At 47.5% G+C, this 24,694-nt stretch overlaps 1 protein-coding gene across 2 annotated transcripts in view; it reads left to right on the top strand.

The window, feature by feature from the left end:
• Fat2 (FAT atypical cadherin 2) overlaps window positions 1-24,694 on the top strand; it is an 89,541-nt gene that overhangs the window by 24,152 nt on the left and 40,695 nt on the right. For both annotated transcript variants that reach the window (XM_005376163.2, XM_005376164.2), the window contains exons 3-10: window positions 1,228-1,542; window positions 8,043-8,101; window positions 9,434-9,745; window positions 11,483-11,693; window positions 14,000-14,139; window positions 14,735-15,016; window positions 16,488-16,698; window positions 19,742-23,800. In XM_005376163.2, the coding sequence (XP_005376220.1) occupies window positions 1,228-1,542; window positions 8,043-8,101; window positions 9,434-9,745; window positions 11,483-11,693; window positions 14,000-14,139; window positions 14,735-15,016; window positions 16,488-16,698; window positions 19,742-23,800 (5,589 nt within the window). The remainder of the gene's footprint in view (window positions 1-1,227; window positions 1,543-8,042; window positions 8,102-9,433; window positions 9,746-11,482; window positions 11,694-13,999; window positions 14,140-14,734; window positions 15,017-16,487; window positions 16,699-19,741; window positions 23,801-24,694) is intronic.

Raw genomic sequence — 24,694 nt, 5'->3', positions numbered from 1 at the left:
ATGTACTTGTACTCATATGAATGAATCTCTGTAGGAAAACTTTTTTTTTAGAGACAGGGTCTCCCTGTGTAGCCCAGGCTGGCCTCGAACTCTCGACGATCCTCCTGCCTCAGCCTCCTGAGTGCTTGGTATTACAGGCATGCACCACCATGCCCAGCTTTGTAGGAAAATTTTTTAGAATGAAGTCATAGTCGCAGGGTCAAAGAGTAAAATACACTTTTGGGTGTGGGCAGTATGGGAGATTAAGGCCTCACACAGGCCTAGCAGGTACCCTACCGCTGAGCTATATCCCCAGCCTGATAATGTACAGTTTCATGATTATAGAGATTCCCAAATTGCCCTTGAAAAAGGTGACAAGCATTTCTTTATTCTGTTTTTAGGCTTTAGAAAAAAGGTACAATTTGGCAAATACGTACTGAGCACCCCCTGCTAAGACAGCACTTGGGGGCCCCAAGGTGCCGGGAGGCATGTGGCTGCCTTGAAGGAGTCCACAGTGTAGGGGGATTTATTTTGAGACAGGGCCGGGGGATGTGGTGGAAAAGGCATTCGATTAGGTCAATTCCAGACCCAGTTCTTTCACTTACCTGCTATATTATATCATCTTTGTGAAGCCAGCTTCCCTCTCAAGGCCTCAGTTTCCCTGTGTCATCTTTGACATGCTCTTTCCTCCCCCATCACTCAGGCCTCAGCAGTTGGGGGCCCCTTGTGAGCTTAGGGTGCAAACTGCTTCTGCCTCCTGTCGGACATCCAAGCCCTAGCTCAGAGCTGGACCATAGTAGGCAACTGTGGGATGAGTGAGCTACGAATGAAGCTAAGCCCCTAAAATCATGGGGATGATGGAAAGGGGACAGCAGTGCACTGACCAAACCCCTAGCTCTTAAGCTGGTGCTCTGCCAGAACTTAACTAATGAGGAAAAGTGTTGAGGGACAGTAAGGAGGAAATCGCACTTACAGAGTGTGCGTAAGTCACTGGGACTGGGGTTGAAGCAGTCAGAGGAAAGTGGGTCCACTATACTGTTTGCTGGAAGCCCTACATTGACTAAGATAGTTTGCAATATGGCCATTAATTCTCCTGTGTTCAGCTCAGCATACTGACAACTATTCCCTCTTTTCACGGAATACCTGTCCGTAACCTTTCCACGGTACAGGTGGGGAAAGGTTGGGTAGGTGGTTTCTAACGCCACTCTGGCTCTACAGTAATTTGGGTTTGGCGATTCACTGTTTCAGGAATGATTCAGACTCGGGCACCTCTGGACAGAGAATTCGTACCCTACTACTGGGTGACTGTGCTGGCCGTGGACAGGGGTTCTGTACCCCTCTCGTCTGTCACTGAAGTCTACATTGAGATCATGGATGTCAACGACAACCCACCCCGCATGTCTAGACCTGTGTTCTACCCCTGCATTCCGGAGGACGTGCCCCTGGGTACCTCCGTGCTGCAGCTGGATGCCTGGGACCTAGACTCCAGCTCCAGAGGGAAGCTGACCTTCAACATCACCAGTGGGAACCACATGGGCTTCTTCTCCATTCACCCTTTCACAGGTAAGGACCCAGAAAGCACAGGGAGCAGGTGTCTCTGCAAAGATGGTTCTCAGCGTGTGGTCAGCGCATCCGCAGCAGTGCCTGTGATCTTTTTTGGAAATTCAGATTCTCGACCCTGCCCCTGACCTACTGAACCAGGGTCCCGAGGGTAGGGCCCAGCAATCTGTGTTTTAATGAGACTTGTAGGGGATTCCAATGAATGACAAAATCAGAGGCACTCTTCTACAAAGTCCATGTCTGGGAAATGAGTTGCATCTATTTTCCCCTTTCTTGCTTTGCAGTTTCTTGCTCTAGGTTGCGCAAAGGTTGAGGCAGGACTCAGACATCCAAATGCTCCCAAACTCACCAGTCCTGAGTCACAAGCCGTAGGTCAGATGCTCCCTCATCCAGTGCCAGCCCACCTCTCCCTGCTGACAGATGGTGGGTCCCGCACAGGGACCCCTTCCACTGAGTCAGCCCTCTCCCTCGTGACTGTCCTTGGCCCAAGGTCATGTGGGGGAGGGTGGTTTAGAGGAATCCAAAGTCCGCAGCTTGGCGGCAGTAAGGCAGGTATCACCCACAGACGTGTTCTGTTGGACTTGCACAAGCTTTAAACAATGGCTCTTCAGGGTATGGCCAACACTTAAACATTGGCAGATTCTACAGAGCGCTTCAGATTTCTGATGGTTCTTTAAAAACGGGAAGTATGTGGCCACATTGTCTTCATAGTCCCATAGTATCCCGGAGGCCGCCGGCGGCTCCCCATGTAGACCAGGCACATATCCTGGGTCCCTCACGGCCCTGACTGCCCCTTATTGTCTTAGTCCCAGCCTGCTCCCCCTTTGATGCCACCTGCCCCCCTCCCATTGGCACTGAAATTTGAGAGCCGCTTCCCAGCGCTGTGGGCAGTTCTCCAAGGCCTCATCCGCCTCCCTCACGGGGGTAAACTGCAGTCCTGTCACAGAGGGGGCTGACATTTTCTCCTCAGAACTCAACATCTTACTCCATCCTTTCCTCTTGTCCCAGAAGGAGAGAATCCTGTTAAGACAGGAGGAGGGGAGAGGGAGAATACTCAATGGGCTTCTCACCGGTCTGTAAGACAAAGGGGGTTGGGAGGGGCCATGCGCCGGCAGGCCAGGGCAGGCGGTGGCTGGGACAGACAGTGTCTGTCTGCCCCAGTGACATTCGTTAGGATATCTTCCCCTTAACCTTTGACCTCGGGGTATGAGTTAGTCATGGGAGGGCACTTTCTCCCTGGAAAACGGGCATAAGCTGGTTCTCTACCTAGGGCTGCCCTGTCCCTCCCTTTTCAGAAGAGCTATGATATCTCTCACCCAGGGCATTAACTTCTCAACTTCTTCCAAATCCCTGTTGTTTACTATCCACAGTTCCCTGACAGCAAGTCTGGCAAAACGCCCTCGATGGCAGAGATGTTGCTAATTTTTCTGCAGTTGAGGAGAAGAACTTTTCATTAGCATGAGCTTTTTTAAAAATAAAAGAATCCATCAGCCAGGAGCCCCTAGCTGTCCTTCCTCCTCTCCGCCATTGTGCCGCCCCATTTCCCCAGCAGGGTAGCTTGGATGGTTTCTTTGTGCCCTTAGGATAAACCTGTGGCTTGCTGTGTCCCACAGACTCACGGCCCTGCTGGCCCCTCTGGCTTTACCTCGTCTCTGTCACGCTGCATCTCTGAGTTCCAGCCCATGGTTGCGTTCAAAACAGAGCTTTGCCTACCTTGTTGCCCACCTTTTTCCCCACCAGGAGCCTGTTCTCTCCTTTGGTCTGCTGAGCTTCTTACCCTTATCCCAATCCTGTTGTTCTTTCCTTTGAGAAGTGTTCACTGACAACACAATACACTTCCTGGCATCCCTTTTTCCCTTCTTTCTGGGGTACTGACAATCGAACTCAGGACCTTGCGCTTGCCAGGCAGGTGCTGTGCCAGTGAGCTAAATTCCTGGCCTTGTTTCCTCCCTTCTGTAACCCTCACGATACAGCCCATTTCATTTGTGCGATTACTCCATTAATTATCCATGTCCCCCTAGACTTCAAAGTTTTCCCAGAAAAGGAACCTAGACTGTTTTGCCCACCAGAATTATCCTTTGCCCACCAGAAGTACCTAGCACCCAGTAGGAGCTCAATAAATTATTGTTAGATAGATGAATGAATCTCTTGCCATCATCCACAATCTATTAAGCTCAAGGTATGTTCACTTACTGCACTTAGCAAATCTTTAAAGGTGTCTGTCCTCACAAGGCCTTTAAACAATCAGTGGTAGGGAGATTGAAGCAATAAACCATGGTTTTGATCTTAGAGAACTCAGTCTACTAGAGGCATGAATATTTAGATATAAATATTACAGACCAGTGCAAAAGAAAGTAACACAGTAAAACATGTATAGACGTGGCCCAATGTTGGGGTTCTGCAGTGGCTGCATGAAACAGGGTTGGTTGTGTGGAGCTGAAGTTTGGGGCAGAAGTGATAGACCACAGTCTGGGAGGGAATGTGGCAAGGAGAATGTTCTAAACAGTAGCTAGCAGGGAGGAAGATAGGGCCTTGCTGAGGATAAAGCAAGCAAGTCAGTTTTCTGAGGTGTGTTTCTCATTCCACAACTTACCCATGAGGAGGTCATGGGAAAGTTATTTCAGAGCAAGTCTTAGTCTGTGTTGTGTTGCTGTAACTGAAGACCATGGACTGGGTAACTTACAGCAAGTAAGAGTTATTTGGCTCACAGTTCCGGAGGCTGGGAGTCCAAGAGCATGATGCTGGTGTCTGATGAGGGTCTTTGTGCATCACAACATGGCTGAGGTTCAACAGTTGCTGAGCCAGAGCAATGTGCTACTGCAGGTCTCTCTTCCTCTTTATAGAGCCATGAATGCTGTCCTGGAGACATCACTTCATCCAACCCTAAGTATCTCCCAAAGGCTCTACTTCCAGATAAAGTTAAATATGAACCTGAGAATTAAGTTTCCAGCATATGAACTCATAAGAGGAGCACATACAAATCAGCACTGCTCTGTACCTGAGTTTTCTCACCAGTAAAATGGAGATCGCAGTAGCTGCCACCCAGACCACTGTGAGGCTTCACAGAGCTAATACGTAGAAATGTAGGAGCTTAGAAGAGAGTCTGGGCACGTACGAGCTCAGTGAGCATTGGCTCCATGGTGCTGAAAGAGGAAAGAGAAGAGAGACAAAGAAGAAAAGATAGTTGGGGTAAGACCTGGACTGCGGTGGGTCAAGGTGAACAGAGTAGAAGGAACAGGAACCCATCAGAGGTGGAATCAAGCGCTATTGAAAAACAATTGGATGAGGGAAGGGAGGAAGGAAAGGGTCAAAGATGGGCCTGAGGTGGGGTGATGGAAACGGTAATAGCTAAACCAACTGGGTGCCACCTCAGGCCAGGAGAAGAAAGAGGGGCTTTGGATGCACCTCCTTGGTGCGGGTGGCCCTGCCATGTCCCGTTGACATAGGCACCCCCCGGGAATGAAGACACTGATGGCAGAGAGGGAGATGAGAGTGTCCACAGGGCCAAGAGCTCAGGAGGCCGCGGGGCTGTGACCCCAGGAACACAGGTCCTTTAGTGTAGGGGAGGCATGCGAGGTAGGGAAAGGGCAGACGGACAAGCGACAGATTGAGACACAGAAGGCAAAGGGACAGGAAGTATTAAAAGGGGGAGGGGCTGGCGAGAGACAGACACAGAGAGACTACACAGGGAGAGGGGCACACAGAGAGAGGGAGAGAGGAGAAGGCGAAGGGAGGAAAGGCATGGGCAGAGCTGCGGAAGGCTGCCGAGACCCCACGTTTTTGCTCCCTGCCTGAGGGTTCTCAGGCCCTGAGCCCTTCCACTGGGGGGCAGGGTGAGCCAGGCAGGTGGCCTAGGACAGCGTCCCACCCGAGCCCGAGGAAGGTGTCTCTCATCACCACTAGGCTTCTGCCTGTGAGGGAAGGTTGCCCAGTGTGGGGCTGTCCAGGAGCCTCCTCCAGCCCCTCCCACTTCCTCCCGTCAGTTAGGAGGAGGAACCCGGCTGACATGTGCTGTACTGCACGAGGCAGTAACGTGTTCCTCACAGGGGTTATGCTTTTCCATCGCCCGAGGCTCCTCCCCAACACCGACCCGCCTTTCACACACTGACCCCCACCTGGAGCCGCCAGTCCCCCCACTGAGCCTCCATTTGCACACTTACTTTCCTTGTCTCCATCACCTCATCGCCTAAATAGGACCAGTAAACCTACCGAGAGCTTTCAGCTGCCCCGTGACCCCCACCGATAGCTCTGCTCTCCTTTAAAGGAGACCTTCCATACCCACGTGTGACCTCCCAGGCGGGGGGCTTAGGATGGCATTCTGAGCTCCTCATAATCGCAACTTTGGGCTCCCTGACTCTTGCAGAGAACTGGCTCCTTCTCTCCCTTGTTGTCACAGTTTAGAGCCCCCGGGGCTCAGCACATTCAAAGTAGGTTTACAAATCATCAAGACCAACCTCCCCAGTGTACAGATGATCTGAGAGGAGCCTACGTCGTGCTGGTCATGGAGACAGCTGGTATTCAGACCTAGGTGAACAATAAAAACATAGCGTGTTCACTTCTACAAAAAAGTGCATTTGAAATAGTTGCACGCTCTTTCTTTTTACATATAATTCATGTTCCTCTTCCTTTATATGGTCCATACTTGATTGTTTACCTTTTGAAGCACAATTGCGAAGAACATGTGTGTGCCCTCATCATCCCAGATTTCTACCTTCACTCCTTAGAATAATTACTCAAAGTGGAATGAAAAGTTCAGAACCTACAGCCAGAGGACCGTGGGTTCATCCAATTCAATTTTTACAGAGGAAGTTTGAAGCTGAAGGACCTCAGGAGGAAAAATCAAGTCAAGGCGCGGCACCAAGGGCGTGAGGGGGTGGTGCCCTGAGAGGAGCGCAAGGCTGGATGTGAGGTTCGCAGGGCCATAGAAAGGGAAGGGAGGGGGCTAAGCCAGGCAATGGCGCCTCGCTGGAGTGGAAGCCTTGCAATTCCAAAGTCCCGAAATGATTCCCCAACTCCACTTTGCGCTCTCATCCTCCCCGGCCCAACAGCTGAAATCTCAGAATTGCCTCAGTCATCTGCGATGGGAGAGATAGCAACCCAGTCCACGCTGGCTGAGGGGATGCGAGACGCTGCTCTGCTCCCTTACTGAGAAGTCCAGGCACGCGTGGCAGCAGGTGCAGCCCCAGCGGGGGTTCACATGAAGGGATGCAGGTCCTGCCCCTTCCTCCTTTGCTTTCTTTCTTTATCTTCTTTATTTTAAAGAGAATTTTAAAAACATTAACAATGATACAGAATTTCAAAATAAGGTGATAAGAAATCAACAATGGCTGTTATATTGCATATTGTTATCTTCAAAGTAGTTGTTCAGATTACCAGATATAGGCATGCAAAATTGATCAAATGAAAATTAAGCATTAACTGTTCCTTTCAATAAACCAACAGAAATTAGTAGTACAGTTATCTTAGCTATCATATATATATTCCCTTCTTTCTTTCTTTTCTCCTTTCCCTCATCCCAGTCGGTCGTTCTTTCCCTTTGAGCAGTTTCTTTCCCTTTCACAATGTCTATTGTACCTTTTGGATTTTATTTACTCTTTCAGTTTCTTACACTAGGGAGACAATACGATGTTTGCATATCCCTGCCTCCTTTTCTCCGAGTAGGGGGTCTTCTTGGAAGTCTTGCTGTCAGGTGTCACAATACCTTTCCAGCATACCCAGCATGCAAAAGAGATTCTTTTCTTTAGCTTTTTGCAGAAGTCCCAGAGTTGATTCTCGTGAAACAAACCAGCCATGTGTCTGCAGTACACCAGTCAGGAAGGCTGGGGTTAATTCATGCTGATCGGCCAGTCTTCGGCTACACACCTTACTCCAGATGTGGAGGAGTCAGATCACAGAGGCCTGAAATTAGGAGTGATGTAGTTTATCCTCAGAAAAACTGGAGTCTTTTTATTACTAGAAAGAGAATGGATGATGGCTGAGTACAAACATACTCACTGAATTTCAATGACAAGGACTCAGAATCACACCTCAGCGTTGCTGGTAGTCATCCTTGCGCACCTGCAGCTCTAATTGCTGTTTCCAGCTGAGCACTGTTCTGATTGAGTGGCCATCTCATTGGACAGACCTCTGATTGGGAGAACATCTGATTGGACAGCCATCTGATTGGGTAGGATTCTGACTGAGCAAGCATCTGATTGGGCCAGCATCTCACTGGGTAGGCTTTTGATGCTGCTGGTTGCTGAGTTGTTGACCCATTGCCCCTACCTAATGGTGAAAGCTGGATGTAAGTGGGAATTTCAGGTAACACCTGATTTCTGTTGTCTTCTTCCACCTTCTCACCTTCCCTTCCCTCTCCCCAGTGTTCTACTTCCCCTTAACATACTTGTTCCCCAAAGACCAGAAGAATTCTCATCTGGGATTTGAGTGTCATTCTGAAGGCACCCCAATGAAGTGGCCCTGGGAGTCCTTGGTTCATGTCTCCCTCCTACCATCTCTCCCACCAGGTCTCCTGTCCACGGCCCGGCAGCTGGACCGAGAGAGCAAGGATGAGCATATCCTGGAGGTGAGGAAGCTGGGAGCTTGGGCACTGGAATCACTTAGAAGCTTCTAGGCGAGGCTGCAGGTCATTTATGGAGTGGAGGCAGCCTTGGACCCAGCCCTGTGGCTGAGCAGAGAACTGTTGAGCTCAGAGAGGAGGGCAGACTTGATCTCATCTTTGCTGTGGTTAGTGGTGAAGATTATCACGTCTTTGCTAGCTCTTCAGTACTGAGAAGGGAAAGAATCTGAAGTGGTATCCAGGCTGGTGTCCAGGCACTGCTCATTGATTAGTAATGCCTGGTATCCAGGCACTGCTCATTGATTAGTAATGCCTGACATGACTGCAGGAATGTGGGGTGGAATACATCTGCTGTGTGTTGGCCAGGTCTGCTTTTTAGTCCATCCCTTGAGAATTATTCACTAGGTCAGTAGCAGAGCCAGGATAAAACCCTTTGTCTTCTAGGTCTTTTTGCTCGCTGTAGGATATCTTTAAGGTCATATAGGCATCCATGGTGCCCATTCCAATGAGATGCTTCAGTCCGTAATATAGAGGACATTAAATCAGAAAAGAAAGATGCTGGGTGGAAATCTAGCTATTCCTCCTCTAGAGCTGATGAGCAGGCACCTATTTTAGTTTTAAAGGCATAGGAAGGAGGGATGCATATTCCTCGGCACATTCTCTCTCCCTCTGTAAGAAATGGGTATGTGTTAGTAAGCAACAAATAAGTAGCCTTCTAGAGCTCCAGACTGAAGCACTGTTCAAAGTTCAGTAACAGATGTTAATATTTTTAGAAACGTGAATCATCATGAGTAGAAACATTCCATGGCCCACCATGCCCTTGGGGTTTACTCACACAAGGACAATTACTCCCAACACAAAAGAGCTCCTGGTTCTGAAATTGCCTTGGGGCCTTTTCCCTCACTCTGGATTTCATTTCAAGCCTTGGGCTGGGTGTCTGGCTCAAAAGTTCCACCCATCTCTGTAGAAACACCTTTTAATCTTGAGTAGCTTCAGGAAACCAGAGAACAAAGCTTCTGGGAATTACAAGCAAATGAAAAGTGAACTGTCTCTGAGAAGTGGCCTGGGCCTTCCCTGGCTCTTGCCCTGGGGACTCTGGCCTAGACTTCTTCCGGTTTTCTCTGGTCTTTTCTCTGTTCTCTCTGGCTTTCCTAAGATTCCTAGAGAGCTGAGATCCAAGTGGGTGAGAGTATGATAATAAAATGAATGCACATAAGCCAAAGAACAGACTGATATTTGCATGCTGTCAGGAGTAGAGGTCGGATGTGGTGGGTGATGGTGCCTAGACATTCCCTTGCATTTGGCCACTCGGGTGCTCATGTTCAATTCTATCCCCAGGTGACTGTGCTGGACAACGGGGAGCCGTCCCTAAGGTCCACCTCCAGGGTGGTGGTGTGCATCTTGGACGTCAATGACAATGCACCTATATTCTCCCACAAGCTCTTCAATGTCCGCCTTCCAGAGAGGCGGAGCCCAGTGTCCCCTGGGGCTGTGTACAGGCTGGTGGCTTCAGATCCAGATGACGGTCTCAATGGCAGTGTCACGTACAGTATTGAGGAGAGTGATGAGGAGGGCTTCAGTATCGATCCCGTCACAGGTGTGGTGTCATCCAGCAGCACCTTTACAGCTGGGGAGTACAACATCCTAACGGTGAGCAGATGGATGGGGGGGGGGATGAGGGTGGGGAGGGGCACACCTGGCTATGACTTCCTGTCAGGATGCAGAAGGAGGGAGACAGCCGTGGCAAAGTGGAAGTGGTGCTCTTTTTCTTGGCCTCACCCTACCCACAGAAAACTGGGAGTCCTGCCTTTAACCAAAGGGCCTTTCTGGGCCTTTCTCTTTGAGGGCAGGAAGGGCCTGGGAAATCTTGTTTTATTTGTTTGTTTTTGTCTTTGGTCATGGTGGTGGTGGTGCTAGAGATTGAACTCAGTACCTTCACACTGAGCCGTATCTCCAGCCCTTTTTAAATATTTTTTTAATTTTGAAACAAGCTAAGTTGTTAAGTTGCCAGGCTGGGCTGAAACTTTTAAACCTCCTGCCTCTGCCTCCCAGAGCGCTGGCATGCACCACCACACCTGACTCATCTCTGTTCTTCTAGAGAAGGGTTTCATGAAAGAAACAAGGGCTTTGGCATCAAGATATAACTAGGTTTTGACCCTAGCACCTATGTGACCTTAGACGAGTCATTGAACTCTGGAGTCTTTTAGTATCTGTGTACTTGGGATAAGAACATTTTTCTTGTAGGAAGCCGGTGTACCAAGTGGCTAGGTCATAGGTTCTCATGTCAGACAGCCTGAGTTCAAGCTCAGCCTTGCTACTGTCCAGGTACATTATCAGGTGGGTAAATTTATCGTGTGGAGCCCCGGTTTTCTGCTGTAAGAGGGAGATGATAATAGTAATTCTTCCAGGGCTGCTGTGAAAATTAAATTAGATGCTACACACAAAGCTCTAGGAGCAAGGTCAGATAATAATGAGAACTCAGTAAATTCTAGATTACTGTGTTTATGGTTGTTGTAAAGGGCATATGTTTGAGGTAAATGTTTAAACTTTTTTTAAGTATAGGGAAAGACATTTTGCCATTAATCTCCCTCAAAATACCCTGCCTCACTTCAAACACAGCCCGTATTCTTGCCATTTTCTGAAGCAGTTCTGGAAGGCCTCTTCTGCGAGTATCTTTACCAAGTGTGCTCACAGGTACGGTGAGTGCTGCTGCACGCCAGCCGGTGGAGAGGCAGGCTCACACGCATGACGGGCTGTCCTCGTTCACCCGTTCACTGGATTTGACCCCGTATGACTTCTGGCTCTTCCCTAATGTCACGGTCACCATGGAAGGTAAACATTTGGAAGTGACTCAGGATACGGAGGAAGCTGCAACAGTGCAACGAAAGACACTCACAAAAGACTTCCAAACTGTTCCAGAAAGTGGCAAGAATGATAGGGTTAGTGTGTTCAAAACAGGAAGACCAGGGTCGAGAAGACGGCTCAGCGGCACAGCTCCTGCCTGGCAAGCACAAGGTCCCGAGTTCGATTCCCAGTACCAAAAAAACAAGAGGACTGCTCTTAAGGGGATTAATGGCCATATGTCTTTTACTCTAATTAATATATATATATTTATTTATATTCGGTGTATTTTTTTTAATCACACTTTATTGTGTAAAGACCATTTTTGGGAGCTAGCTCCTGGTAAGCCTTCAGTTAGCGATCTCTTACTATTTTTCACTAAGCAGGAGGTTCAGAAGCTCAGGCTCTGTGCTTTGCTCACAGCTGCGCCTGCTGCAGCTAGCATGATGCCTGTACAGCAAGGCCAGGGTGGGCGTTGAATAAATGAATGAGTGGGCGGGGGGCTGGCTCAGCGATGGCTTAGGTCTGGGGTTGCGCTCTTTTTAGATCAAGGCAACAGACAGTGGGCAGCCAGCGCTCTCCAGCAGCGTCCGGCTGCACATCGAATGGATCCCCCAGCCTCGGCCATCGTCCATACCACTGGCCTTTGATGAGACCCACTACAGCTTTACGGTCATGGAGACAGACCCCGTGAACCACATGGTGGGGGTCATCAGTGTCGAGGGCCGGCCCGGCCTCTTCTGGTTCCGCATCACAGGTGAGACCCAAGGAGGGCCTTTACAGACCAGCGCTAGTGCTCACAGAACCACCTTTCTGTCCCCTCTCAAGGTCGTGCTCGATAGCCCCTCCTTTGACCCCGAATGCTGATGACCCCTTCCCTGGTTCTGCGGGTCAGAGGGAAGGAAGCGCGGTACTTCTGCCAAGCTTCCCTTCCGTTACAGATGTGACGTCAGGTGGAGCATCTGCGACCTCTCTGCTAACCCCAGTCAGAACTGAGCCTCCGTTACTTTAAACACCTGCGAGTCCTAAGATGAGTGGTCCAGGAAGAGCCAGAGGGCAAAGTGCAAAGTCAGCGCAGGCTGTTGTTGATGGTGCGCCTGAGACCAGCTCTGCCTGGGGGGGTTCTCAGTGTGTTGGTCCCGGGTCCCCCACGGATGAGCAGGGGCAGTACTCAATCTCGCTCTTCTTTTGTGGGGAGCGGGATGCTCAAGATTGACCTCAGGACCTCCCCGCATATTTAGGGACACACTTTGTCAGGAAGCTGCACACTCTAGCCCAGTGAGGGTGAACCTTTTTGAGCTTTTGATGCTAACAAAGCTCACTGCAGCACATGTGCCGTAGGTTCGCCACCACTGCTCTACCCTCATGCTCATTCTCATTCTAAGAGACGCTTGGGTGCGCAGGCTCTGCAGGGCCCCTCTAACATTCCTGAGTGCTTCAGCAGCAGAGTTTGTAAAGGACATCTGAGGGGCATAGACCCCTTTGGAATTGCACAAATGCTTAGGTCCTCTTCTAAGAACGTTGTACACACGTGAGCACACCCACAAATGTAAACTTGCATGCAGATTTAAAGGTTTTACAGACTCTCTGAAATCCATCCGGAGATTTTAAGTTAAGAATCTCTAAGAGTTTCAGCAACTGTGTGAACCATGTAATCCTACTACAGTTTTCCAGCCAGGGTCAGGGGCAAGGTAGGCAATGTCTTTGGCCCAGGTTCTTTGCCCCCTGGTCTTACTTCCAGTTCTGATTCCTGCTCTTTTAATTGTGTGTTTTCTTTCCTACGCAATGAATGCTGGTACCCTATAGAACATTTAGAAAACACAAATGAATCCTGGCAAGAAAATAAAAGTTACCAGCCACCAGAAGATAATCTTGTCATTTTCACGAGACCACCCGCAGCTGAAGAAGCCATTCTTTTCTTGTGGCTTTTACAATTTTTATTTAAATACTGTGATATAGGGGAGATGTCAGGTATGCTGAGTTTGTGTTCCCCAAAGAATGAATTTTAAGGGACAACAGAGGTTAAAAGTAGGGAAATTTATTGGGAAAAAGGAATGGGGAATAGGAATGGCTCATGAGAGACAGGAGGGGTCCGGAACGGGCTGCCCCAGAAGATAATCCACTGTTACAGCTTTGGCGTGTTTCTTTTCACATATGCACACACACACATACATGGGTTATATTACAATATTTTATGATATTTATACAATATGTAGTCTATGCATCATGTATAATATATAAACATATGTTTTATACATATACAGAGTATATGTTTATAGTCTACATACATATAGGATTATATTGAAATATTGTTTTATAATATTTTACATATATATTATACATTTATTAACATAAAATATGTAAGATTACAGAGTTTTTTCTTTCCTTTTTCATGGTACTAGGGAGTGGACTCAGGGCCTTCCCCCTGACCTATACCCCCAGTCCTTTTTTTCATTTTCTATCTTGAGACCGGGACTCACTAAGTCACTTACGCTCCCCAGCTTGGGCTTGAACCTTTGAGTTTCCTGCCTCAGTCTCCCAGAGCGCTGGATTACAGGCCTGCACGATCACACCTGGCTACATGCTTTAAATAGAACATATTTCCATGGCACTGAGGAGAATTCTATTCAGAAGACAGGCAGGTAGCTTCATCCTATTCTGTACTTTGAATTCTTATTGTTTATTAGATCAATTGCTTCTTTTTTTTTTTTAAGATCAATTTCTTCTTACTGAGCAGAGTTACTGTCATATTGTCCTGCGTCTCGGCACAGAACTGTTACGGGTGTTTGCGTAGTTTGATTCGAAGCCATGGAGGGCTCCCTTGCTCCTGCAGGCCTCCGTCCCAGAGGCAGAATAAAGTCTCCAGCAAGGTCCGCCTGTCACTCGGGTGCACGCTGTTTCTGCACAGCCTTAGATTCTCTGATTCAGGTTCCTCCTTGCACACCCACCGTCGCATCAAAGTCGGCCTCTACCACGCGCTGTCAACCTGCTGCACGGCCTGGGTCATGCGGCTGCTGCCCAGGTCACTGAGGTTGTGCGTTCTCTCTCCCCCTCCCACTCCAGATGGGGACAAGAACATGGACTTTGACATTGAGAAGACCACAGGCAGCATTGTCATCGCCAGGCCTCTCGATACAAGGACAGGGTCCAGCTATAACTTGACCGTGGAGGTGACAGACGGGTTCCACACCATTGCCACGCAGGTTAGAGGCCTCAGTGGGCAGCCCCTGAATTGAAAGGACGTCGGAACCCCTTGCCCCTGGTAGGAAGGAGGCTCTGGAGACTTTCTGAGGATGTGGTATACCTCTAAGAATACTGAATCTGGAATCAATTTCTGGGCACCAATACACACTCTACCTCTGTGACCTTGAGAGCATTTTGGCTCCCACTCTGGATCCCTGTAAAATGAGCACATTAGTCTCAATGAGCATTTCAACTAATGCTGTGATGCCACAAGGGCTGCCGTGGGTGTGAGCAATGGGAGTCAGGTAATGAGCCGCTAGATTTCTACTCCGGCTCCAGCTAGAGTTTATCGGTCTTCTGTGTTGGGTTTTGACATAACATTTCACTTGAAGAAAAGGCTCATTAACAAAATGTCTCATTTTGAAAATCACTGGAAAGCATGGTGTCAAAGAGCCTTGTGATTTTGAAATCTTATAATTCTTTCAACAAATTTTTATGCAGCAAGAATGCTGTGTGCCAGGCACTGTGCCAAGTGTGGAGGGCGGGGGCATCCAGACAGACAGGCCCCTGCCCCCATGCAGCCCCAGCCCACGCTCTCTCTCGCTGTCCCCTCAGGTCTACATCTTCATGATCGCCAACGTGAACCACCACCGGCCTCAGTTTCTGGAGCCTCACTATGAGGTCACAGTCCCCCAGGATACCCTGCCTGGGGTTGAGCTCCTTCGAGTCCAGGCCACGGATCAAGACAAGGGCAAAGGCCTCATCTATACGATCCAGGGAAGCCAGGACCCGGGAAGCGCCAGCCTCTTCCAGCTGGACCCGAGCACTGGTGTCCTGGTGACTGTGGGGAAGTTGGACCCGGGCTCAGGGCCCTCCCAGCACACGCTGACAGTTATGGTGAGAGATGTGGGAGACTGCGGGCAGGTGGGCGTGCATGCATGGCAGGAGGTGGACACAGACAGAGGCTGTCAATGCCCGTAACACTAGTCATGGGGCAGAGAAGTGATACTTCATATTTGGCCAGAGGCATCTTCCGTACAGGATGCCTGGGGCACAGGCAGATAGGATGGCTACCAAGGAAGTTCTTGTCAGCTTTGGCTTTCTCTAGACTCTCTTCAAACATGTCCTAATGGAGTTTTCCCAGCTCCATGACTTCGTGGCTACAATGTGGATTCACACAGTGTCAGAGCTGGAAAGGATGGAGACCCTCCCTCCAGCACAAGCATTAGGGTCAGGCATGTAGGACACAAAATGTAAGGAGTACTTACTCTCCGCGTCATGTACCTGCATTTTTATGACCTTAACAGTGAAAGCTTAAGTTTTACACCCTGCGGACCTCAGGTGTTCCAGCCCTTACCCCACCCACTTCTCTAACCCTATACCCAGGCTCCCAGAGGAAGAGATACTTACTCCGTCATTTCGGTGAAGCCAGAATTAGAGTCTAGTGCCTCGTCTGAGGTCAGGGTTCTCATAAGCTAGTATATATCTTCTGGACACCTTAATATATGATAAAGACTCTGAGAAATCCTGCAGTGAAGAAAACTGTTTAATTTCATTTAATTTAGTGATCCCCTAATTTACTTGATGACAGAATTTTTTTCCTACATAACATCTTAACATCTTGAAGAACTACTATTCTCTGAGGCATAATCTAGAAAATCCTGCTTTTCTGCCTATGTTAGCTTTCTGTCACTGTGACAAAATACCCGACAAAAATCAACTTCAAGGGGAAAGGTTTGTTTCAGTTTATGGTTTCAGAAGTTTTAGGCCATGGTCTGCAAGCTCCATTTCTTTAAACCTGGAAAGACAGAAACATCATGGCAAGGTGGAGGGATGGAGGAAATCTGCTCACCACATGGTGACCAGGAAGCAGGAAGAGGAAAAGACCCAAAGAGTGAGGCACCAGGGCAATATGTGGTTCCCAAGGCCACATCCCCACGAGCCACTCTCTTCAACTAACCCTCACCTCCTGTTTCCAGCACTTTCCGATAATACCATCACATTGTGATCTCATTAGTGGATCAGCTCACTGCTTGAGTTAGAACCTTCATAATCCAATCTCCCAAAAGCCTAGCAGCAACCAAGCCTTCAAAACAACAAGGCTTTTGGGGGATATATTGGATCCCACCCCTAATACTTCTTTTCGCCTCATGTAGGGTCAGCCATTAAAACACCTAAGCCTAATAATCATTAAATGATACATTTATTGATAAAAAGAAAAAAACATAAAATATGGAGCGAGATTTAAAGGAATGCACAGAGCTACAATTGAGTATAGTTTCGTTGGCGGTCAGTTTCACTGACCTTTATCTAATCCTACCTCTTCCTTTTCCATTTGATGTTCCCTGTGTACCTCTTGGACCCATAGGTCCGAGACCAAGAAATGCCCATCAAGAGGAACTTTGTGTGGGTGACCATTCATGTGAAGGGTGGAAACCTCCACCCACCGTGCTTCACTCAGCTCCATTACGAGGTGAGGGTTCCTGACACCATCGCCCCCGGCACAGAGCTGCTACAGGTCCGAGCTGTGGATGCTGATTGGGGAGCCAATGCTGAGGTCCACTACTCCCTCCTGCAAGGTGAGAGGCCTGGCCTTGAGGGCAGGAGATGGGGAAGCATGCCTTGGAGATAAGCAAAACCACTAGAAGCTTGACTGCAAATTAATCACGTACCACGCTCTCTCAGAGTTGGCAAATAACAAGGAGTTCTAGAGCTTCCCTGGAACCATAATGACCTAAATTAACACACTTCCAAAGAAGGCAATAACAATAATGAAAGGACTATTCAAATTATGGGAGAATTTACATATATATGATATAAACCACCAATGACCATGCATGCTGGAGATGCTTATGAAGCCGAAGTAACATTTTAAAATGTGCTAACTTCATGCATATCCATTAGAAGGGATGTACAAATGAATATTAGGAGTATGGCGTGGTGTTGGGAGTATCCTATATCTCCTACTAACGCCACATAATGACTTGGTACCTGTTACATGGTTTTCTTCCTCTCTAACACAGGAATAAAATGACCTTTCCCAGAAAGTTGTTATTGTAGTAAAAATTCAAAGAAAAAAATGTATGTTAATGCATGTTATAAACTGTAAAATATACTATTACTTAATATCACCAATCAGTATTAATTGCAAGTGTAAGGTTTGGGCACCATTGAGAGACACTGACAGAGATTTAAGAAAAGCTTTTATTGCTGGTGCGGGAGGGTTGCAGGAGATTACAAGGACCCTCGGAGGAAGGAGCTGGGGGACAGGGTTTTTATTAGGTTGGACTGGGGTGGAGTTAATACGGGTAGGTGAAGTATTGTATCTCGAGAGGATTGAGGGGTTGTTGGTACGCTAGCAGAAAGGGGGCAGGAAGTTTAGTTTGGGGCTAGAAGAATGTGGGAGTTAGTCTTGGAGGGACACTTTGTTATTGTAGGATTAGCACCATTTTGGATTGCTGCTGTGGTGGTCCTAGCAAAGTTTTATATGGGCAGAAACTCATCAATAAGTAGTCAATATAACAAAATGATAATATCCACTGTCCAGTGCATCAGTAATGATTATTTTAATAGTTGATCATGCACAGTCAATATCATAGATTAAAGATAATTATTAAGTGATATTAATTGCAGATGATAAGCTATTAAAATTAGATGCTATGGAAAGACAAAGATGAATATGACTTGCTCGCTGTCCTCACAGAGAGCATCTTCAAGAAATCAGAGCTTTTTACATTTTCTTTTTGGAAGAAATGCTTATGACAAAAGTCTATTCATCCCCAAGGAAGGGTAACACAAGTTATAGTACACTAATTATTTATCTCATTGACATACAATTTTGTGTCCTGGGTTTTTTTCTCTTGGCAGTATAACATAAGAAATAAGTTAGAATTAAAATTATATTTAGGTAGTTAGTGTAGCTACTTTTTATGGGACCACTCTAAATCTGCTGTTTACTCGTAAGAAGTGTGCTTTTTGTCAGAGCGTGGCATCTGTGTCCCAGGCCACCTAACCCATGAGTTGGAAAAGGCTTCTAAGGGTGGAAGAGTCACAGCTGGGCGTGGTGGCACTCACTTTAATCCCAGCACTCTGGGAGGCTGAGTGAAGCAAGATCAAACATTTCAGCCCAGCCTGGGCAACTTAGCAAGGCCCTGTCTAAGAATAACAAACAGGGCTGGGGATGTAGTTCAGCAGGAAGGCCCTAGTTTGTTCCTCAGTACCACTAAAACCAAACCAAACAAGTGGGACAGTCAGGTTGAAAGTTTTATAATGAAGCTCAGCTGCCTGCTTTGCCACAGAAATCATGGATAATGAGGATGAAAAATGCCTCCCTAAGAATAAGATCTGTATTAGTGAGCAAACCGATCCAGGTGTTTCTCAGACATGGTGTTGAATAGGCGAGTGGGCTGGAGAGCACACTTGCTTTTTGATTCTCGTTCAGGCTTCCTGATCTAATCAAAGGCAAAGCCTCAGTCAGTGCCAGAACCCCTTTAGTCTTCTTCAACACTTGTTACTCTTTGTTTTTATTAGAGAAAGACGGCAGGTCTCAGGCTCATGCACTTTAGATTATATCTAGATTTTTTCATTGATTTGTTTTTATGGTAGCTTCTGAGTGATGGTATGTGATAATTTTTTTTAAAGTAGCAATATAAAATTGTCTTTTCACAATACTTCTCAATTTTAGAGTAAATCAACTGAAAGAGAAATATCTAGGAAATAATATAAAATCATGTAGGCAGTGGCTAGATATTTAAAAATTAGGTAATATCAGAATGCCTTAAAGTTAAAAAATACAGCTGTGATCTAGGTACAGTGGCACATAGCTATAATACCAGCACTCTTGGAGGCTGAGGCAGGAGGACTGTGAGTTTAAACCTAGCTTGGGCAATTAGTGACTTTGCAAGAACCTGTCTTGAAATAAAAAGTGAAAAGAGTTGGGGGTGTCAGTGTAAAGGCCCTGGGCTCAATCCCCAGTATATAATAAAAAGGAAACAGAGAGAGAGAAGGAGGTAGTGGTATGGAAGGAAGGTGCAGGTATCAAAGTGTCAAGAGCTGGGTGTTCTATCCAGCCCCTCTCTCCCAGACTCCTAAGACCAACAAGGGACTTCCCCTCCATAGGACACAGAGGGAATAGGTAGTTTACAAACTCCTTGTCCATTTTGACAGTTTGTGACTCCATATTTACAGTTTCATCTTTTAAATAAATAACCAAAGCTATGATAAAACTATGTAAATGGTGGGTAAAATGCTCTCTAATGTAACTGATGTTTACTAAAGCTTTCCCTATAAAAATCGGGTGGCATATGCTTGTCTTACAAAGTATAGGTCTCCTTTCTAGGCCTCAAGACCAGTTTCAGTTTTGGTTTATAGCTTAAGTTGTGTCTCAGAGATTTAGTAACAACTGAAGTTGTCATTTATGAAGCACCTACTATGTGCTCTGTAGTAAGAATCGTATAAAGCAGATATCTACCCTGTACTCTACATCACACTAAATCTAGGATGGCATAGAGTGCAGATTTTGCCCTGCCCCACTTTTGGGATAGCTCTTCACTGGCCTGGAAAGCCTAACTGGTTTCTCTTGAGAGCATGATCCATTTCAGTTTGTCTCATCTTCTATTTCAGGGAACAGTGAGGATTTATTCAACATCAACACCCTGCAAGGCATCATCACTGTAGCCCAGAAACTCAATCAGGCAAACCACATCCGGCACACTCTGATAGTGAAGGCAGAAGATCAAGGGTCCCCGCGGAAGCATGACCTGGCTACAGTGGTCATTCACGTCTGTCCCTCAGACAGCAGCGCCCCCATCTTTTCAAACACTGAGTACTTCGTGGAAGTCCCTGAATCCATCCCCGTTGGCTCACCAATCCTCCTTGTCTCTGCCACAAGCCCCTCAGAAGTTACCTACGAGTTAAGAGAGGGAAACAAGGACGGCGTGTTCTCTATGAACTCGTATTCTGGCCTCATTTCCACCCAGAAGAACTTAGACCATGAGAAGATCTCATCTTACCAGCTGAAAATCCGAGGCAGCAGCATGATGGGTGCGTTTACTGACGTCGTGGTGCTTGTTTACATCATTGATGAAAACGACAATGCACCTTTGTTCTTAAATGCAACCTTTGTGGGCCACATCAGTGAAGCAGCTCCCTTGTACAGCTTGGTCGTGGGCGAGGACAACAATCCCTTTGTGATCCGGGCCTCTGACAAGGATAAGGAAGCTAATGCCTTGTTAGTTTATAAAATTCTGGATCCAGAGGCCTCGAAGTTTTTCAAAATAGATCCTAGTATGGGGACCCTAATCATTCTATCTGAGCTAGATTATGAGACCAGGCCCCTTTTCCAGTTCAACGTCTATGTCCATGATCAAGGGAGCCCCATTTTATTTGCACCCAAGCCTGCCAAGGTCATCATCTACATCAGAGACGTGAACGACTCCCCACCCAGGTTCGCAGAGCAGATATACGAAGTAGCAGTCGTTGGACCCATTCATTTTGGGATGGAGCTCCTCACCGTGCGGGCCAGTGATGATGATTCTGAAGTCACGTACAGCATCAAAACCGGCAATGCAGATGAAGCTGTTGCCATTCACCCAATCACCGGTTGCGTATCCGTGCTGAATCCTGCCCTCGTGGGAGTCTCTCGGAAGCTCACCATTAGGGCTTCTGATGGCCTCTATCAAGATACTGCATTGGTAAAAATTTCTCTGACCGAAGTCCTTGACAAAAGTTTGCAGTTTGACCAGGCTGTGTATAGGGCAAGTGTGAAGGAGAATTTACAAGACAGAAAGACACTGGTGATTCTTGGCGTCCAGGGCAATCATCTGAATGACACCCTCTCATACGCTCTCTTAAACGGCACAGATCTGTTGCATGTGGTCACCTCAGCAGGCGTATTGCAAACTAGAGGAGTGGCCCTTGACCGAGAGCAGCGGGACATTCTCGAGGTGGTGGTGGAAGTGAGGGACGATCGGGCTCCCCCGCGGGTGGCTCAGGCTGTGGTCAGAGTCTCTGTTGAGGACATCAATGACAACCCCCCTGAGTTTAAGCATCTGCCCTACTACACAATCATTCAAGATGGCACAGAGCCAGGGGATGTCCTCTTTCAGGTGTCTGCCACTGACAAGGACTTGGGGGAAAACGGGACAGTCACATACGCATTTACAGAAGACTACGCATATTTCCGAATTGACCCCTATGTTGGGGACATATCGCTCAAGAAACCTTTTGACTATCAAGCTTTAAATAAGTATCGCCTCAAAGTCATCGCTCGGGATGGAGGAACCCCATCCCTCCAGACCGAGGCAGAGGTACTTGTCACCGTGAGAAATAAATCCAACCCACTGTTTCAGAGTCCTTACTACAGAGTGAGAGTCCCTGAGAATATCACACTCTACACCCCCATTCTCCACACCCAGGCCCGGAGTCCAGAGGGACTCAGGCTTATCTACAACATCGTGGAGGAAGAGTCTTTGATGCTCTTTACCACTGACTTTAAGACTGGTGTTCTCACGGTGACAGGACCTTTGGACTATGAGTCTAAGACCAAGCATGTATTCACAGTCAGAGCCACAGATACAGCTCTGGGGTCATTTTCTGAAGCTACGGTGGAAGTCTTGGTAGAGGACATCAATGATAACCCGCCCACTTTTTCCCAGTTGGTGTATACCACTTCAGTCTCAGAAGGCTTGCCTGCCCAGACCCCTGTGATCCAACTCTTGGCTTCCGACCAAGACTCGGGTCGGAACTGTGAGGTCTCCTATGAGATCGTGGAGGACGGCTCAGACATTCCCAAGTTCTTCCGGATCCATAGGAGCACAGGGGAGATGGTCACACTTCAAGAACTGGATTATGAAGCCCAACAACACTTTCATGTGAAAGTCAGGGCAATGGACGGGGGAGATCCACCGCTCACTGGCGAGACCCTTGTGATTGTCAATGTGTCTGACATCAATGACAATCCCCCAGAGTTCAGGCAACCTCGGTATGAAGCGAACGTCAGTGAGCTAGCAACCTGTGGACACCTGGTTCTTAAAGTGCAAGCTCTTGACCCTGACAGCAGAGACACCTCCCGCCTGGAGTACCTGATTCTTTCTGGCAATCAGGAGCGGCACTTCTCCATTAACAAATCATCAGGAATAATTTCTATGTTCAACCTTTGCAAAAAGCAGCTGGACTCTTCTTACAATTTGAGGGTGGGTGCTTCAGATGGAGTCTTCCAAGCAACTGTGCCTGTGTATATCAACACCACAAATGCCAACAAGTATAGCCCAGAATTCCAGCAGCACATATATGAGGCAGAATTAGCAGAGAATGCAAAGGAGGGAACAAAGGTGATTGAGTTGCTAGCTATAGATAAAGACAGTGGTCCCTATGGCACTGTAGATTATACTATCATTAATAAACTGGCAGGTGAAAAGTTCTCCATAAATCCCCATGGTCAGATCACCACTCTGCAAAAACTAGACCGGGAAAATTCAACAGAAAGAGTCATTGCTATTAAGGTGATGGCTCGGGATGGAGGAGGAAAAGTGGCCTTCTGCATTGTAAAGATCATCCTCACGGATGAGAATGACAATGCCCCACAATTCAAAGCATCTAAGTACACTCTGTCCATCCCATCAAATGTCAGTAAAGACTTCCCGGTTATCCAGGTACTGGCTTACGATGCAGATGAAGGTCGGAATGCAGATGTCACCTATTCAGTAGACCCAATGGAGGACTTGGCTGATGATCTCATTGATGTCAATGAAATCACTGGTGTGGTCAAGGTCAAAGAGAGCCTGGTGGGATTGGAAAACAAGACCCTTCGCTTCAAAGTCAAAGCTCAGGATGGCGGCCCTCCTCACTGGGATTCTCAGGTGCCAGTACAACTTCAGGTTGTCTCTAATGACATTTCCTTGCCCAAATTCTCTGAGCCACTGTATACATTCCCTGCATCTGAGGACCTTCCAGTGGGCTCTGAAATTGGTGCTGTTAAAGCAATGGCGGCTCAAGACCCAGTCATCTACAGTCTCGTGCAGGGCACCACGCCAGAGAGCAACAGAGATGGGATCTTCTCCTTGGACCAAGACACAGGAGTCCTGAAAGTGAGGAAGGCTTTGGACCACGAGTCCACCAAATGGTACCAGATTGATCTGATGGCACATTGTCCCCACGAGGATATGGAGCTTGTGGCCTTGGTCTCTGTCCACATCCAAGTGACAGATGTCAATGATAATAGGCCAATATTTGAGGCTGATCCATATAAAGCTTTCCTCACTGAGAATATGCCGGGGGGGACTACAGTCATTCAAGTGACTGCCAATGACCAGGACACTGGGCATGATGGCCAGGTGAGCTACAGGCTGTCAGCGGAGCCAGGAAGCAATGTCCATGAGCTCTTTGCTATTGATAGTGAGAGTGGCTGGATCACCACTCTCAAGGAACTTGACTGTGAGACCCATCAGACCTATCGTTTTCATGTGGTGGCCTATGACCATGGACAGACCATCCAGCTATCTTCTCAGGCTCTGGTTGAGGTCTCCATTACAGATGAAAATGATAATGCTCCTCGATTCGCTTCTGAAGACTACAGAGGATCTGTGGTTGAGAACAGCGAGCCTGGCGAGCTTGTGACCACTCTGAAGACCCTGGATGCTGACATCTCTGAGCAAAACAGACAGGTCACCTGCTACATCACAGGTAAGGACGCCTGTCAGGGAGTGGAGGCACCAGGATGTATTTTAAAGACCCAACAAGGGGTGGGTTTAAGTGGTAGACCTAAAACATGGACTTAAATCTTAGCTCTGCCATTTTTTAGTAGTGCAAATTGGCAGGGGCAGGGTAAATTACTTAGCCCCTGCTGCCCCATCTATAGGGCAGCCTGTTGTCATTGACAGCCTGCTGTCATTCTCCCAGGGATGCTGGTGAGATGTAACTGGAGGATGCTCTGAGGCCCCCTGTGAATTGGAAAGTATTTGCAAAGAAGATCTCTCATAATTTTAGGTGAAATAAGGGTCATAGTCTTGACTGCCAGCTATCTTCTAGAGGACAGAAATGGCCCCCAAGAGTTGTGTGATCCATGAAAATTCTGCCAGGTGACTCTTTATAGAGTCATGACCTTCCCAGGGCAAGTTGGGGATGATGGAAAATTTTTTTGTCAGTCACAGGTCTTATGTGTTGAAGTGACTGACAGCCCTCCCTCAGATACGATTCTAGCATAGTCTCATTTCACAAATGGGAAGACCAAGGCCCAGATCAGGGGAGAAACTCAGCCAAGGTCCTATTCTGAATTTGGGTCAGGGCTGTGATTAAAGCTGTACCCTGCAAGCTCCTTTTCTCAGCAGATACATACTGTAAAACTAAATCCTGACTCCTTATTCAAAGGGTAAGCCCGCCAAACAGTGGTTTTTTTCACCCACCCAGTGAATCTTTTCTTTCTTTCTTTCTTTCTTTCTTTCTTTCTTTCTTTCTTTCTTTCTTTCTTTCTTTCTTTGGGACACAGTCTTCATATGTGGTTCAGACCAGCCTTGAACTTACTGCATAGCCCAGGTTATCCTCAAATTTGTGGCAGTCCTGCCTCAGCCTCCCGAGTAC

This window comes from Chinchilla lanigera, unplaced genomic scaffold, assembly GCF_000276665.1.
Source record: "Chinchilla lanigera isolate Chin_1 unplaced genomic scaffold, ChiLan1.0 scaffold00007, whole genome shotgun sequence".
In the NCBI taxonomy this organism is placed as follows: Eukaryota; Metazoa; Chordata; class Mammalia; order Rodentia; family Chinchillidae; genus Chinchilla; species Chinchilla lanigera.
Note: the sequence above shows the minus strand (reverse complement) of the source record. Positions and strands in the feature narration are given on the sequence as shown.